The 12,952-nt window shown below is 43.3% G+C and overlaps 1 protein-coding gene across 1 annotated transcript in view; it reads right to left on the reverse strand.

Moving 5' to 3' along the window:
- The window catches only part of ADAMTS17 (ADAM metallopeptidase with thrombospondin type 1 motif 17), a 157,268-nt gene that overhangs the window by 24,266 nt on the left and 120,050 nt on the right, over positions 1 to 12,952 (reverse strand). The window contains exons 18-19 of the mRNA XM_088172812.1: positions 12,784 to 12,943; positions 10,784 to 10,919 (exon numbers count right to left, since the gene is read on the reverse strand). Of these exons, the coding sequence (XP_088028938.1) occupies positions 10,784 to 10,919; positions 12,784 to 12,943 (296 nt within the window). The remainder of the gene's footprint in view (positions 1 to 10,783; positions 10,920 to 12,783; positions 12,944 to 12,952) is intronic.

The following is a 12,952-nucleotide window of genomic DNA, read 5'->3' on the forward strand; positions in this document are numbered from 1 at the left end:
GCTGTCTATTATGGTAAGTGGCTCAAACAAGACTTCTCAAAAATAGGTCTGCTGAGAAATACTATTTCATTCTGCTGCAGGCTCCTGTAATCTAGGTAGAGCAACTTATTCACCACATTTCTTTTGAAGCTGTTGTGTGTTACTTCTTTGAAGTATTTCCCATCTTCCCATTCCAGAAGGGGGGAAAATCAGTTCAGCACCATATGCAGAAACATCTTCACCTGCTGCAATTGTCATGAATTAATTTGTAAATGCCATGACTGGCGTGACAGCACTGATGACTGTGCTGACAGTGAAGGCAGAAGCCATTTGGTTTGGGCAGGACTGGGCAGACTGGCCACCTGTCTTTTGTGGAACAGGGCCCTGCTCAAATGTTCCCGTGCATTAAAGCAGTTGACTGACACATCTGTGAATTTCTGTTGGCTAAAACAGCTGGCAAGACACCAAACCTGTTTCTCCAGACCGCAGTTTTGGTGCATCTCTGCAGCCCAGAGCTTGGTATTTCTCTTATGGAATGGGAAAGTGTCAGCTGGGAAATTGAATACTGGGGCTGAAAGACTGACAAAAATAGCCCTGAAGTGCAGAAATCAATGGTCATGAAAATTAATAGCCAGGCCCCCTTGGTATCAGCTGGGCTCTGCCCTGTTGGAGCCAAAGTGAGGGAATTCTCCACCTGGGGGAAGGAACCTCTTGACAAAGGCCTGGAGGGGATGAAATGACTGTGCTTTATGAGCTGAACGTGAGTCACAAGGCTGGGAAAGGGCTCTGTCCAGGCTCCACTCAGCTAATATTCACTTCAGCACTGTACTCTCACTGTGATCTACAGCTACTGGCAAAAGAAAAAGGGAAAGGGGCTGAAAGCAAAGGAGAAAGATAAAAATACATTCTTGGCAGAGGCTGTCTGTGAACTTGCATTCAGGATGGGCAGCACTCAGCATGCCAACTATTTCCAAGATGCTTTAAGAAGAAAGGTTATGGCTTTCCTTTTAGGAAGGAAAATTCCTTATTAATTTTTTGTTTGTTGCTCTTCTGGAGGGGTTTCTACCTGGTTTCTACCCTGTTTGCTGGTCTCTAGTCTGTACCAGCACAGACATGACAGAGTGTAACTAGAAAATCAGCACAGAAAAAACAAGTATTACCATCATCATGAGAAGAATGATTGCATAGAGAACGAGCTGAAACCCAGGGTACCAATACAAATATGTGTCTGTGATGAAAACAGTCTCCAGCTTTTTCCTTGGAGAGGTCAGCTTCAGCCACCATCCACAACATCCACTCCTGATCCCAACCCCATGGCTATGAATCAGTTGGGGCAATGCTGTAAGGGATCTCTGAAACCTCACAGGCCACTCTGCCCTGGCAAGACAGGCAAAATACTTAGAAATTAAAGGCTATTTTAAAATGGTAGTTTTACTTTCACATCCAGGAAACAAGTGACATTAAATGTCTGAATAATACTAATATGTATAATAGGTTATTTTCAAAAGGGGATGATCACTTTGACCACTAAACTTCAAGCTCTCAATGAAATCTATGCTTGAATCAATGGCTTGTAAAAGCAGTCTGGTAAACAAGTAAAGGTGAGTCCTATTTACAGTCCTGGCAGTGCCCTGAATCCCCCCAGTTCTCCTTCACAGGCAGCTGAAAATATTGTTTTAGTGCTTGTAACACAGGAGCACTGTAACTATATTTCAACAATGTTCACAACCAACATGGAAAGAGAAGCGATTTATGGAAAAAGTGATTAAAGATGAAAATTCCTGCCAGTTTCAAATTTTTGAAAGGAATTTGCAGTAAGATATCAGCAGGATTACTATCTGCAAGTAATATAAACACAGGGGAGAAAAACATGATGTTCAAATAGTATCACATCATGGGAACTATTACATTGCACCACAGGTAGATTTTTGTCTCTACACTCATTACACATTCTGAACACACCTGAGTGTGTTTAACAGCAAGACCTACTGAGAGGGTAATTTTCTTTAAAAAAGCATAGGTATTTTTCTTATGACAATGTCAAAAATAACTCCAGTGTTCTAACTCCAAACCCAGGCTGGCCCTGTATTATTAACTAAGCCAATTAACTCTGTACACTAAGCTCTGTGTATATCACATAAAGCATCTGGCTTCCAGTTACACTTTAAGCCTGTAAACTGATCTTAGGGATTGCTTGACACCAGAGCTCTTTTCAGTTTGGTCTTTCCCTCCTAGGTTATAACCTATCTTGTGTGGGACCATGGGAGTGCTCCAGCTGGGGTCCCAGCAGAGCCTCTCATTTTGCCAACAAGCACTGATTAATGTGACAAACACACTCATCTTTCTCACAACCACAGGGATGGCTTCATCCCTGGTATTATTTTTTGTCATCTTACCTCTACAGAAGATTCAAAAGCTAAGTGATCCCTGCTGCTGGTTGGATTCAGGAAGAAAGTGATGAGCTTTTAAGCAGAGATTTTTACCCCAGTCAGTGGCTGTCTTTCTAGCTAAAATATGCCCAGAAGAGTGTGATTTTCAAAAGCTTAAAAAACTGGGATGGGCAGGACATGCAATCTGAGAGGGCTGCTCTGAATCTTTGTCTTCTGAGTCTTCCTCAACCTCTGACCTCTCAGTATCTCTTCTGAGGAATTGGGAGTTCTTCTTCTAATCTGCTTTGGCAACACTCATCTGGCAGGCCCCTGGAGCAAACTTGAAATATCATTTGGAGATTCAGCTCATCATTTGATCTTTCTATGGTCTGGATTAGTTATGAACCTTGAATTATCTACTCTACCTACTTGCCTAAGACTCCCACATTTTCTAGGAAAAAGAATTGCCTGCAGCATAATGTACATAAACCCAGGGGAGATGAATATCTGCAAATGAGGGCTTGTAGCTAAAGATTTGGGGAAAAAAATGTTAGGAAGATAAAATGGATCAAGGCTGAAGCATAGGGGTGAGGGAGTGCAATCAAAAGACATGAGGTCATTTTTCAGAGATTTGCAGCCTCTTACAGCATAAAGCCATTACATCTTCTGGGGTAAATATTGCAGCCCATTAAATTTCTTCTGTTTTTTTATGCCCTGAGCTGTGCAGAAGAACAGTGTGATGTCTTCCACTAACTACACACCCATGCCATGTTCACACATCCCCTCACTACCTGCAGGGTACTTTTGTTGCCTTCTCAATGCTACAGTGACATTTATTTCCCTGCTTTCACAGCAATAGCTTGGATATAACCAAAGACATGTTTGCAATAACACATTTTTTGGTTATTAAACCTCTTCTTTTAGAGCTGGCTCTTACCTACAACCAGTTTAGAGCCTGTACTGCTGCTGAGTAAAGCATCAGAGGAAACTTCCTACAAAACATGTCTGAAAAAGTCCTGTGACAGAAAATATCAAAAGCCCTGTAACCCACGGGTTCTATTTCTAATAGATTTTATTGAAAACCTTTTGGTTTAATGCACAGGTGAGGATAACTCCATGCCCAGTTAGCACTGGTCATCTTTAGCACCAGTTTGTGATGCAAAACCATGTCAAAGTCACTCAGTTTTCTGAGGCACCTGGATGAAACTGTGGCTTTATTGATTTAGGCAAAAGTCAGACCAACATTCAGCAGGGCCAGGATTTCACATTGGATAATTTTAGCAAGGAGAATTGAAAAAGATTTCTGAGAATCAGTCATGTGGAACTGACAGATATACTTTGCTTACAGCTGTCAAACCAAGCTCATGCTCGACTATGTAGAAGAAAAGTCTCTTTGCAAATGGAATTGTGTTTTCCATGAAACACACACACACACACACACTGCAATTGGACTGTCCTCTCCCCATATTCTCCTGAAGCTCTTCACCACCCCTCTGCTGCACTGGGCTCAAAACAATCAGGTGAATCTTTTCTTTTGGGAACAGGTTGTGCCACACCCAGTCACTAGAAGGCTTTTTTTTTTTTTTTTTTGAGAGAAGTACAAGGAATCTAGTAGAATAATACAGCTGCTGATGTTGAAAGTAGGACTCCAAGACTAACATTCCTGTCTGATTGCCTTTATAAACAGTGCTCAGTAATTTTCCAGTACAGTAGTCATTCTGCTAACAGACTTGCCAACTTTCACTCACACAAGTTTCTTTTTTTCTTTAGTGATCATCATTTTGACAGCTTTTTAGTTTTTTTTCCCAATTTCCCACCAATAAGATCAGCCATGGAACAATGTTTTATAATTTACATACACCCTGGGAAGTTCTTTTTTCAAATGGAAGCCATTGTATTCCCTGTCCTCCTCAGTGTGGGGTCAGTGTGAGGAGGTGTCCTGCTGGCTGCCACTAAGGGACAGAATTTTAGCACTCTCAGAGCTCCTCTGCAGTGAGTTTCACCTGCCCACCTCCATGGCAGGTGTAGCTTTAATGGGACAATTGGTTTCCAGCTCCATTCCCTGCCTTTCCAGGAAGGCAGTTCTTTCTTCTCAGCTCCCACCACACAATGCAAACCGTGAAGATCATTACAGTAGGCAACAGGAGGAGTGAATTTCACAATTAAATATTTTGCTAGATTATCCTGCTAATCCTTTTCTGTGGGTTAGAACTGCACTTGGCCTGAAGAGCCTCAAAACAAAGCAGCACAGATCATGTAACATTTTAAAACAAGGCAATGGTCAACCACAAGGGCTGGTGAGTCAAACATTGCACTGGGAAAGAATGGAAGCCAGCCTGGGTGTTTACAATAAAGCTAAGGGACCTGTCTCCTGACTCCATGTGAAAATTAATGTCAAATTAACTCCTACTCTAGCAAGTCATCTTGGATTGTTTGATGTAAATGCATTTAGCATTAGCTAACAAGCACTTTTCATTCTACACTGTCTGTCCCCCAGTCTTCTCTGCCAGAATTGCTCCACTGAGTTGTTGGATTTGCTGGAAGACACAAGCAAATTGTCTCAGTGGCCAATTAGCCACTGACTGGTACTAGATGACCTGCCTACAGCCCGGAACACAGGAGTTTTTGTCTCCTTTTGGTGGGTGGGGATCACCATCCACTGACCCGGCCCCCAGATGTGCCTACAGCAGGACATCAGCCACCCCTCACGAAGGTGCCCAGGAGTGTCTCAGGCTTTCTGGTCTGCAGAACTTTGGCTTTTGCTGCTGCAAGGCCCAGGGGAGCCCTGCTGCAGGCAGTGTCCCCGAGGAGCTGCCACCAGAGCGCAGCATTCCCTGCTCCAGCCGGTCCAGCACAGTCCTGGCAAATTCATTAAGCTCAAGCTGATTCTGGAGATCCCAACTCCAGCTTTGGGAAGTACTTCAAAATGAGCTCTTACGTGGTGCCTCCTTGGATCAGAGGGTGCTAACATTACTCCTGATGCCAGATTTCCAGGCTAAAATGAAACCCTCCCCACGGCTGTTCCTTCTTTTCTTTTTTTTTTCATGTAACCAAATCCAATGCACATCAAAGATGTTTCTCAGCACAAGGCACAGACAAGGCTTTGGACCTGCTGGCACTGAACCTTATGGATGATAAACATTTGCAGAGGTTCCAGAAGAGCCTGACTGCATTAATGAAAGGACTGAACCATTTGGAGTCATTAAATGCCCAGCTCAACCCCTTCAGTTAATGAACACCCACATCCCTCCAGTTTAATGCAATTTCTATACAGCCCTGTGAGTAATTTGCTGACATTCTCAGAGTTCTCAATTTTATTTTTTCCCCAAAATTCTATTATTTGCAAGGCTATCACCTCACAAAATAAATCTGAAATTGTTTTTCTCTCCATCTACCTGTGATGAGAACACACATAAATGGGGTGCAAACAGCCCAGAATCAGGGAGACAGACTGAATTCTGTATTATTCTGATTTCTGTACTCCTGGGCTGTTTAACAGAGCACTGTCACAAGGATATGGTGGACTCTCAGTCAGCACACAGATACACACCCTGAGCCTAAATCAGACCAAGAATCAAAGCAATGGGCACCATCAACCATCACACACTGAGGCACCATTATTTTGGAACTCTCTGGCCTTTGGACAGGATTTTGAGGTGCTGAGCCAACTGGGGCCTTGACTGACTCTTAGAACTGGCTTCATTTTCCCCCAGTGGGCACTGTTGTGATGTGTGAGCCCTTGGAGAGCCTGGTGCTGGATTCCAGCCCATGGATGGAAAAGTGAAAGGGAAAGAGAAGAAAGAAAGAAGGAAATGATCCATGTAACCACAGAGCTGACCTCAGCAGCGTGCCAGCTTTTAGAGCTGATTTGGAGGGCAACAATAATCAAGGACACAGTGGTAAAAGGATGTAAGATATACTTCCTCCAGGTAAAACTCATTGGCTGCATTTCTCTGACTAAAATACCTGGTTTTCCAGACAAAGGAAATGTAGATTTAATCTGTTTGGTGAAGAACTCCTTTTGCTGCATGGGAAATGCTTTCTGGTGACATGCTGGGAAACATAGGTATAATTGTGTAATTCATACAGAGGTGACAGCTGGCCTCCCATCTACCTTTAGTGCTGCAAAGGAGTATCAGGTATGAAAGGAATTTAGATCAGTTACTAGTGGGCTTCCTGAAAGGTCTGTCTTGCATTTGATCTAATTTAGTATGCTCATTAATGACCTTGGCACAAAAAGAAGAAAACTGCTGAAAAATTGGGTAAAAATGCTGACAATACAAAGCCTAGAAGCAGTGTCAATGCCTCAAAGGATTAGGATGTCATACAGGAAGAACTGAATAACCTTGAGTACTGCAATAACAAAGCTAGGATGGAAATAAACAGCACACAGTGCAAGGCTGAGTGCTCAGGGACCAGTAACAAGCATTTCTGTATTAAAGCAGGGTTCATACAATGAAACAAATGAGGAGGAAAACATCTCAAATGACTGTAAGCCACAAATATGATGCAGCCATGAAAAAAGCAATAAGAAGTTAAAGTAATGGATTTAGCCCAGAAAAATGATGGAAGGAGGAGATACAAAGGTTTGTTGTATCCTGTGGCAAACAGCCCAAGGCAGAGAGGGAGGGAGGGAAAATACTGTATAAGAAAAGGAACAGAGCTGATACACAAAAAAAGGACTGAAAAATGACCATGAGTAACTTAGGCTGGAAATAAAAGGTTGTGACCCACATGAAGAGCAAGGTCAAAGTGAGGGAAGGAGCCTGTGGAAAAAGCTCAGCTTATAGAAAGGAGTCTAAGATATGCTGCTGGCAGTAGGAGAAAACTAACCCTTGGGCTCAGGAGACATTTTCAAGTCCTAAGCAGTGAAAATAAGGTCTCAGGATCTCCTGTGGTTTTCTGTAGATGCAGCCAGGGATTTCTGGCATTTATGCTGCTATTTAGCATCCATGTAAGAACACCAAATATTCAGCAGGCCCCTGAAAGGACTCAACCTCTCCTAAAATCTCTTACAGCAAAGAGGAGAAAAATTACCAGCGTTTGCACACAGTCCATTACAAGTCCAACAGTTGGGGAATTTCATGTGGTTTTTGGTGCTTTTCCTGCGTTGGAGGGGAGCAGTTTCATAGCCACAGACCCAGCCATGCATGTAGAAGTGTGTGGCCACTGGCCGAGCTGTGTTTTCAGTGAAAACAGCTGATGTGATCTGTGATTTGTGAGCGTGGTGCCAGCCCCAGGGCTGGCCCTGCCGGTGTATTTGGGTTGGTGCTCGGCGTGCTGGAAGCGACCCATACGTGCTGCATGCAGGAATCCAGATTCCATCTGGTTACAGCAGGGTTTTGTAAAAAATATCTAAAGAGCTAGGCAAAGGATTAGAATAAAGAGGTGCTAATAGGGTGCAGTTGGGACAGGAAAGGAAGCTGTAAAGAATTTAATGGAAAAAGAGGGTCAAGGAACATAAAAAATAAAATAGGAAGAAAAAGAGGCATTTTTTTTAAAAGGTGAAAGAGTAACAATAATAAAGAATGAAAGATTCTTTTATTTTTGCCAGTTTCAACAAAACCCTTAAGAAAATTCTCTTCTCTGACGTTTAATTTTAAAACATGTCAGTGTATCCAATCAAGTTTTAAATCCTGCTTTGTTTTTCTCAGATGCTGGGTTGCAGTTGGAGAATTCCAATCTTCTCCTTGGCCTCATGAAAGTACTGTCCCCTGCCCTACATTATTTGGCTCTCCTGAGAGGTGGCTGAAGTTCAAAGGGATATATAATTTACAAAGCACTTTGGGATCGTGCTGGAAGAAAGACACTGTTATTAATAACATACCCTTTTTTCCTCCTGATCACTTTATAAATGTGGGTAACTATTTTTTTTTATTTTTATTACAATCTCAACAGCAACAGCCTCTTCTTCTACTTAAACAATATGATCTCACTCCTTCCCAAAGAGTTTGCAATCTAGCTTATACATGGGTTGAGAGAAGAAACAAAGGGACAGTGTGGGATAGAAAATTAAAGTCACACAGCCCATCCAAAAGTGAAACAGAGACTGAGTGTCCTCTGACCCAGTCCTATGCTGGCCAAAAGACCCCTCTCTAGAGATAAATACTCTGAAAGGTGATTCTCCTAAATTTTGAGTGAAAGTGCAAATGCAATTGAAAATGCACAAAACAGAGCAGGTTTACTAGAGAAAGGAGAGCATTGTTCCTTCTTCTGAACTCAGGTGAAGGGCTTAGGTCTGAGTGGAAACGGGAAAGGACCTTATTGTAACAAGATGCTACAATAATTTTACTTGAAACCCTAAAACAAATTCAGGGCTCATAAAAAAAGCATTGACATGGTGAAAGAGAATGGTTTCTTTAAGATGTTCTTGGTCAGAGAATATGCTAAGCATGCATTTCTAATGTCTGGGTGGGCAAACGCAAGTGGAAATTTAAATTCTACAGAGGCACAGAGAATGTGCTCCTGAAAAAGTTTCCAGTTAAAAGCATGTTAAGTGTGAAAGTGTAGTCTACACGGAGGGAGTGAGGGAGTGTGGTCTATCAGATCATCAGCAAGGATTCTGTGGCCTTTCCAGCTTCTAAGCACATTCAGTGTCTGCTGTCATTGCTCTGAAAAAAATGGGCCAAGGGGAGTGTCCCTGTGCCAGAGCTCACTGCAGCTGGGCAGAACTGTGCTAAGCTGTGCCCACAAACTGCCTGGTGACTCACACAGAAGAAGAGAGAGCTTGGAATAACATTAAGGGCTGGAGCCAATTCCCCAAAGGAACACAGGCTGGATACAGGAGCAGAGGAATCCTTTCTCAGGATGTTTTGTGTGATTTAACCTCACCCACTGTCACTGCCCTGGACGGGCAATGCCATGGTGGGAGGGCACCAGAAAGACTTCCCTAGGGGCTCAGGGCCATGGAGACCCCTCAGAGCACACTGGGGGTCTCAGGGCTGTGACAGACCTCATGGCCAGGACCTGCCATCCTTGCTCTCAGCTGGTAGAGGAAGAAGCTGCCCACGTCTTCCAGAATTTTTAAAGTTACTTTTTTTCATCTCTACAGCCTGGAACCCGTCCTATATCTTCCTGGGCTCACTCCACTCTACTCCCAACAGCTTTCCAAAAAGTCTGGGAGAAATACTTCATGCCAGGGCAGCCACACAAGCAGATGATCCTTCTTTGTGATAGTGACATGACAGAAATCCCAGCCTCACTGCACCTCCTCATGGACATGACAGTTGTTTCCTTGAAGCAATTGGGATTTTGGCTCTCCTTTCACCTGGGTATCTCATTACACCTTTCAGAACTGCAAGTTGTACAGCCACAATATTGTACAGCAGCAATAACAGGCAGTGCAGACAGGAACTGAAACCTGAACCAGCCTTACTGATGGATGACCTGACACTGCATTTCCCTGCTCCAGGGCACCTTAATCACAGTGCAGGTCTAATTAGAAGAAAGTTTTTTGGTTTTTGCTGGTTGTTGTTTCCCCCATTGTTTCTGCTAGCAGGATTAGCTTTGTAGGTGCATTTCCTTGACTTGTCTGATTACCCAAGGTGCAGGGGCCAGTAGCTTGCTTGAAGATGCTTTTTTAGGTTTGGTTCAGCTTTATCTGAAATTGATTTTATCACAGAATAATATGAGTTGGAAGGAGCCCACAAGGATCACTCAGTCCACCTCTGAAGTGAATGGCCCATACATGGATCAAACCCCTGATCCTGGTGTTATTCTAACTACTATCAAAACTGGAATTTCTACACTACTCTACGATTCTAAACATCACTGCAGAACAAGAGTGAACCTTTTTGTTAGCAAAGAAACCAAACAAATTAATTTACCTTCCTGTCTTTTGTCATTTTGGCCAGAAATGTCTTTTTTTAATATAACACAGATCAAAATTAATTCAGCTAAAAGTGCTTGCCAAATTTAAAAAAATGCATATTTATTATTTTTAGAGATCTCTAATAACTAATGAGAAGAAAAGTACTCTTACTGAGGAAAGCATCTAAAATGTGTTTCATCATAATTTAATTTCTTGACTTCAGGGTTTTTGTAGTACTGTTTGACAGTAAATCAGACCCCATTCTGTGCTGATTCAAAAAAAGAAAAGTTAGATATGCAGTCACTGTACTCTTGTCTATACTGTAAGTTGTTCTGTCTCCCAGGAGGCAACCAAGGGGAAAAGAAAACCATCCCCAAACAATGCATTTAAGGCAGCCTGCATGAAATCTGGCCTTGCTGACCACAAATTAAATGGGCTTTGTCTGAGGTAATGAAAATCTGACCTGCTCAACAAAAGGAAATGAATATTACAGCTGCTTACTGTGGCTAACAATGTGTCCCAATACTTGGAGACATTTTCACTGTGTTCACCAGATGGAGGCTTTGGAAAGGGGCACTTTCTGAAGGAAAAGGATATTGGTTTTTAGTGTTTTTGAACTCCTTACCGTGACTGGCAGGGGTGTGTATTACATTTCCTGACCTGGGGCTCGGGGCGGGTCACTCGCTGGCAGTCACTGTCATTCACCAGTGTCATTGTCTTGTTAATGATCCGAGTGCAGGACACGATGGTTTTCCTCTCACCTGAAAGCCAAGTCAAAAAGAACTGAACAAAACCATGTCCACTCATCAACCAAAACTCCAAAGCTTGGAGTTCCCTGCTCCCTCTACCAGATGTACTCTACCACCTCTGCAAGAAATCTTATTCTCCACTTCTGCCTGACTTTTGTACTGGCATGCTTTGGGTTGGTTTTTTTTCAGAAAAGCTACAAATCTTTCCCCAGTAATTAAGCAATTGACTGTTACATTGGAGCAGCAAGTTGGGCTTTCTCCTTCTAGTGTCTAACGTGGAAAGGAGCTTTAAAATAATTTGTTTTCATTTCTGGTTCCTCCTCCACAGGTAGCTGTGCCCTGTCATCACCTCGGGCAGATGTGCTGAAGTCACACAAGCTGCCACCCCCTGGTAATGTGACTGATAATGACAGGACAGCTGCCTCCTGCTGCTCCCCAGGCAGGAAGTCAGGGTGAAAAGGAGTGACCGAGTTTCAAGAGTCATTAACTGGGCTTGTTTGTATTTCACAGAGAGAAAATAAAGCCACCAAAAGAAATTATTTCTCATCTTCTGCTCCTCCAGATACACTGCTTTAAAATCCTTGTGGCAGGAGGCACCTCAGGAGGAGTCAGCATTTCTCACATAAACTGTGCATTAGGAGTTTTTCATCCAGCGTGGCCCTCAGGGTTCAGCCTTCCACTGAGTGGCATCAGGAAAGCTGTGCCACAGGGCTGAGCCACAGTGACCAGATGTGACAAGGAAAGTGCCACTCCTGCACTTGGTGACTTTGCCTTACTGCTAATTAATTTGGTTTTTCAGGTTCACTTTCTAACCCTGAGTCTGCATCAGTTTGAGTTTCTTCACCATCTGCAGCTGATAATAAAAAATAACTCATGTTCTGTTAATAAAAAATATATAAACATCTGTATGGAAAGGAAGAAGGCTTTCTGAGCTTGGATAAGTAGCAGAAGCATTGGACAACTAAAATAAAAGACCAATTATTAAGCTGGTGGAAGCCATGCTGGCATACAATGATTTGATTCAAATTTGTAGCAGGCTTACAACAAAAATCAGAAGAGCCACAAATAAATTTCCTTCTCACTCATGTGAGGGTTTAATGGCTTAAAAATTACTATTTTAATGCACATCTAAAAGTGTCTATTCTAAAGTGAGTCTTATTTACAGAAAAAAATCAGTAATTTTGGTGCACTGAGGGCAGTGAGCCTGCAAATGTGAAGATGAGCTCTTTCCTTCTGTCATGTCACATCATAAATAACTGAGTCTGCTGGTGAAGACAGGCTGCCCAGAATGCTTGGAAACGATCTGTTTTCCTCAGGGAACAACCTACTTCTTCCAGCTCTGAAAATGCAATGGACAGTGTCTGACAAACCAGGCTCTGGTTTCACAGCATCAACTGCCCCCAGGGCTCCAGTGGATCTGTCTGGGCACATCCAGGGATGCTCTGGGCAGGGAGCTGTGCCATGTGCTCCTGGACTCCCAGCACGGCAGTGTCTGGTGCAAATCTCCAGGAGCTGTCACAGCAGCACTGCCCCACTCCATCCCTGGGGAGGGAAGTGCCTTTCCCTGAGCGTGCCTGGACACCTGCAGAGACAGAGACGCTGCTCCAGGAATGTGATGGGGGCTGCCTGCAGCCATCCGTGCAACAGGAATCCAGGTGCAGCTCCAGCCTGCGGTGACAGAGCAGTGTCCCTGCCAAAAGGCTGGCTGGAAATTAACTCTGGGGACAGGGATCAGAGCTGGCTGAGCTGGTGAGAACGAGCTGTCATTGAATTCATTATGGTGAAGTTCATTTTCATGGCCAATTTCCACCTCTCCTGTGGCTGGAGCCTGCAAACACCACACAAAGATTCCCACCAAGCGTCCTGGTGTCCCTACCTCCTCCACACTGCACACTGCATCCTTCCCATCCACTGTGTGTCCAGATGTACAAGGAATCCTGTTGCTTTTCTGGCTCACTTCTGTTTTCAGCAGTATAGTTTACAGGGATGGTGTATTCATAATGAATTCCATAATTCTGGTCATGGAATAACAGCACCTGGTTCGG

This window comes from Sturnus vulgaris, chromosome 13, assembly GCF_052056855.1.
Source record: "Sturnus vulgaris isolate bStuVul1 chromosome 13, bStuVul1.hap1, whole genome shotgun sequence".
In the NCBI taxonomy this organism is placed as follows: Eukaryota; Metazoa; Chordata; class Aves; order Passeriformes; family Sturnidae; genus Sturnus; species Sturnus vulgaris.